Below are 5,000 nucleotides of genomic sequence, written 5' to 3' on the forward strand. Positions count from 1 at the left end.
AGCTGTCCAGGAATGCGATACACTAGCACAATAACTCCTATCTCCCCCTGCTGTTTAATGGAGTGCAGTAAACGCACGATCCGTCGTAATTTCATCATCGCACCCTAAACTGCTTGCCTTAATGTCGTTGGATCTGTCCTCAGGCCACTACTGTGCCTGTCAGTGGCGAAACAATTGCACACAGGGCCCCAGGGCAAAACACTGATAGGGCCCCACATATGGCCTGCCATGGTCACAATAAGGCCCCCAACACCAATACAGAAGGGCCCTGGGCCCAGGGGCAAATGCCCCACCTGCCCCCCCCCTATAGTTCTGCCCCTGGTGCCTGTGTGTACTAGTATGCTAGCGTGGCTCTCACTGTGTACTGCTCCGGCTGTGGAACTCTTTGCTGTTCGCAGGGAAAAAAAAAACATAACTGCAATGTTGAAGTAAATGATGTCTGTGTTTTAGGCCTAGTTGGTGCTCATGGTAGAGGACAGTACAATCAGGAAATAAACTGGGCTGCTTCTATTCGACTAGACCCAGGGATGACCAGAGCACTCAGCATATGTTAAAAACCTTTTGACTCTGAGGAAGACTGAGGAAGATGTGATGTGATGTGTATGAGTGTTGCTCAGGGCTTCAAAAAGAATTTCAGTGAAAACTGACAATAAACGTATCGTATCGTATCGTATCGTATCGTATCGTATCGTATCGTATCGTATCGTATCGTATCGTATCGTATCGCAGGTGCTTGGAAACGTCACTTAACTTGTGCACCAAAAAAATGTGCTCCTGAGCACTCCCCTAGTCACCGCCTAGTCGAAGAGAAATAGCCCAGTTTCTCCTGATAACTGCAATATCATTATGTCAAACTAACTACAACTGAAATGTAACCACAGTTACGTAAGTATAGCTACACATCTACTGTATGTATTACGACATTGGAGACATTACCTATGTTGCACTTGGTAATTGTGATTTTGGCTATCACAAACATTGGCTATAACAAACATATGGTATAAAAGGAGTTTTATCCATTTTAGGGGCTACCAAAACTCCACTGCAACTCAAACACCTGAATAACAAGCTTGCAATTCGTCAACGTAGTTGGAGACAGGAGAAGACCCCAAAACACATGACACAGTTGGCAGGTGTACGGAAACCACAAGTTTACCCACAACTGTAGGCACACAGCAATAACTCCTTCCCTTCTGGGTAAACAAAGCTGAGATAGCGATGGAAGAGATAGAGACAGAATCCAGCAAACAGGGAATGGAGACAGGAGAACAGATAGATAAAGACAAGGCAAAGAATACATTTTGTTTTAAGAGCTAAAAATAAGAAATGCCTGGAGAATGTATGTATGCACAGAATGTACCGCAGTCTGAGTTCAGCATAGGAAGCACAGCCATTAGCGTAAATTGTATTTCAAAGTGGCAGCACAAACTCATAAAATATGGCCTCACCTCTTCTTACATTACTTTGTTTGTCCTGATGAAGTTGTTCCTGTTTTTTCTTCTTCTTTTTTTTCTTTCGCTCCGCAGGTAGGATGACCCAAGCCATGGCATGGCAGTAAAATTTGATTATCAGAGAGGACAAACTCATAAAACACGTCCCCTCCCTATTTCGGATGTTCACCACACTCACTACATAAAACGTTTTACTTTCTACTGAGTATGTAAATGAGACGACCATTGCCATTGCAGAGAGCATACAGTGGCCTTTATGTGAAAAAAGACCATAGATGAGTAGTGTAAAGAGCAGGGGGAATGTAGGCCACATCCAACACGTTAATATCCTCCTGAGGCAAGGCCAATGAGGGTAACTCTAACACAAGTTAGAGTGTCTGGACAGCTAGAAGTTCATTTGTGTCTATCTGTGTGTATATACAGCATGAATCCCGTCTGAAATTAAATAAATACAATGCCTGGCTGCCAGACATCATTAGAGTGAATGCTTGGCTGTACTTTTCCTTCAACTGCTTCTTAACAATCTTCCTCCTACTCCTCTTCCTCCTCTCCCTCTTTCTCCTCCTCCTTTTCACCATCACTATTGACATCATCAGCATACTGTAGTTGTTGTGACCACCATCATAGATATCATCATCGTTATTGTCATAATCATCATCATCATCATCTTCTTCTTCTTCTCCTTTCTTCATCTTTTTCTTCATTTGCTCCTGTCTGTCTTTCATTTCATCCCCTTCCCTACTTTTCACCTCATCATCGCCGTCGTTGTCGTTGTTGTCATCATCATCATCATCATCATCATCATCATCATCATCATCATCATCATCATCATCATTTCTTCACCTTTCACTCCTTTCTTCCTCCATGGTAGAGATGCACCAGATCCGGTTCCGGTTCCGGTTCCGGTTCCGGATCCGGCAGGATAATAGGGTTTTTCACAGGATCCGGGTCCGGCAGGATCTTAAGCAGTGGATCCGGTATCCAGCATGTGACCTAAAAATCAGGGTCTGGTGCATCTCTTGCCTAGGCTTTTCAGTCAGTGTTTCACAACCCCAATCACTGCATGGAGTGAAAGCCCTTTGGAAGCGGACGTTGCAGGCAGTGTGGCAATAAGCCAATGATTCTAAAAAATAGTTTGAGCCAACGTAATAAAAAGGGCCCACATGTGCGAGTAGACTAGTTTAAACCCTTTTCTAGGATCCGGTATCCGGTTCCGGATCCGGCAGGATCTTAAGCAGTGGATCCGGTATCCGGGAGGATCCTAAAAATCAGGATCCGGTGCATCTCTACTCCATGGCAGAGGATATTTTTTTCAAGACATTGAAAAGTTATGATCAAGTTCTCTTCTCTCCTCTTCCTCTTCCTCTCTCACCTCAGTGCCACAAATTGTAATTTTCAGTGTGAATTTCCAGTATCACCTCTTCTTGTCCCATGCGATTATGCTACTTTAAAATCCATTTTTGACATTTTATTCGTAACTTGCCTTCTCTCTTCTTTCCTCTTTCTTCCTCCTCTTTTTCCCACTACGCCGGTGGTCCCCTCACCATAACTTCTTTTCAGACTTTAAAATCTATTTTGAAAAGCTAATTTTTATCCCCATCACATCTTTCTCCTTGGTTTCACCTAACCATCATCTCCAAGGAGCATCTCCAATACCTCCTGCTGTTCCATGTCACTACATGCTCTTTGTCAGACTTTAACTAAATCAATTTTAATATCTCATTTGTAACTTATCCTCTTTTCTCCATCAGTAATCTCTTTGGTGCATCGCCAGGCAGTCATCTCCAGCATACATCATACAAGCCCAGCATCTCCTCTCTACTCGGCAGACTTTTACATTTACTTCCAAATCTAATTTGTAACTTATCTTCTAATTTCTCTTCTTTTTTTACTCTTCTTCTCCTCTCCATTCTTCTTTCTTTTCTCACTCTCACTTTCTCACTCCAGTGCCACAGGCCGTCTCTATTTCCATGACAATATATGCTCCTTGTCACAATCTTAAATCCACTTCATTTTGTAACTTTGCTATGTAACATCATTTTCTCTCTCCAGACTGCAACTATTCCCTCAGTAGGCCAGCATCTCCAGCCTCTCCTCAATCTGTCTTCGTGAGACTTTTAAATCTATTTTGAAATCTTATTTGTAATGTATCTCTTTCTGATGTCTTTCCTCTCGCCTCTGCTCTCCTCTGTTCTCCTCTCTTCTCTGCATCTCAGCCATCCCCTCAGCTCCACAGGTCGTCATCTCCAGCATCTCCTCTGTCTTCCAGACTTTTAAATATATTTTTGTACATCATATTTGTAACTTATCTATCTTTCTTCTTTCTTTTCTCTCTTCTCCTCTCTTCTCCTTTTCCTCTTCTCTGCATCTTAGCCATCCCCTCAGCTCCACAGGTCGTCATCTCCAGCATCTACTCTGTCTTCGAGAGACTTTTAAGCATATTTTGTACATCATATTTGTATCGTATCTATCTTTCTTCTTTCTTTTATCTCTCTCCCTCTCTTCTCCTTTTCCATTTCTCTGCCTCAGCATTCCCCTTGACTCCACAGGCCGTAATATCCAGCATGAGCAACATGTCTCTGCATCTAGAGTGGAGACTTTAAAATCTTATTTGTAAAATATCTCTTTTTTCTTTCTTCCCTTTCTCCAACTCTTCTCCCCTCCTCTTCTCTCTTTCTCCCCAACTGAGCCATCTCCTCGGCTCTGCAGACCATAATCTCCAGCATCACCAGCAAAGACGTCTCATCTCCTCTGTCTTCATGAGACTTTAAAATCTTATTTGTTAAATATCTCTTTCTTCTTTCTTCCCTATCTCCTCCTCTCCTCCCCTCCTCTTCTCTCTTTCTATCTTTCTCTCCGCCTCAGCCATCCCCTCGGCTCCACAGACAGTCATCAGCATCGTGAACGAGACCTCCTTGCGCCTGGAGTGGGGCGCGCCACGCGAGTCCGGCGGCCGCGATGACGTGGTCTACAACATCATCTGCAAGAGCTGCGGCGCGGGGCGCGGGGCCTGCACTCGCTGCGGCGACAACGTGCAGTTCATGCCGCGGCAGCTGGGCCTCACGGAGCCGCGCGTGCGCATCTCCGACCTGCTCGCCCACACGCAGTACACCTTCGAGATCCAGGCTGTCAACGGCGTGTCAGACCAGAGCGTCTACTCACCGCACTTCTCCTCGGTCAACATCACCACCAACCAGGCCGGTGAGTACATGGATCATGTGATCTGTAACTTTACTAGTCGATAGTATAGCTTTGTGGTCAATGGCGTGTCTGACTAGTGTCAACTCGCGACACTTCTCGTCAACACCAACCAGGCTGGTGAGTAGATGGATCATGTGATCAGTAACTTTACTAGTCGATAGTATAGCTTTGTGGTCAGTGGCGTGTCTGACTAGTGTCAACTCGCAACACTTCTCGTCAACACCAACCAGGTGTTCAATCATGTGATCAGTAACTTTTGCTGCGCTTTCAATGAGTCCCTTTGGGTGACTATAATACAGAGCCTTGTTAACGTCACCACCAACCAGGCCGTTGAATACATGGATCATG

The 5,000-nt window shown here is 44.6% G+C and overlaps 1 protein-coding gene across 1 annotated transcript in view; it reads left to right on the forward strand.

Moving 5' to 3' along the window:
- ephb2a (eph receptor B2a) overlaps positions 1–5,000 on the forward strand; it is a 159,392-nt gene that overhangs the window by 106,127 nt on the left and 48,265 nt on the right. Inside the window, exon 6 of the mRNA XM_063208414.1 lies at positions 4,317–4,652. Coding sequence (XP_063064484.1) covers positions 4,317–4,652 — 336 coding nt within the window. The remainder of the gene's footprint in view (positions 1–4,316; positions 4,653–5,000) is intronic.

Source organism: Engraulis encrasicolus, chromosome 10 (assembly GCF_034702125.1).
Source record: "Engraulis encrasicolus isolate BLACKSEA-1 chromosome 10, IST_EnEncr_1.0, whole genome shotgun sequence".
NCBI lineage: Eukaryota > Metazoa > Chordata > Actinopteri > Clupeiformes > Engraulidae > Engraulis > Engraulis encrasicolus.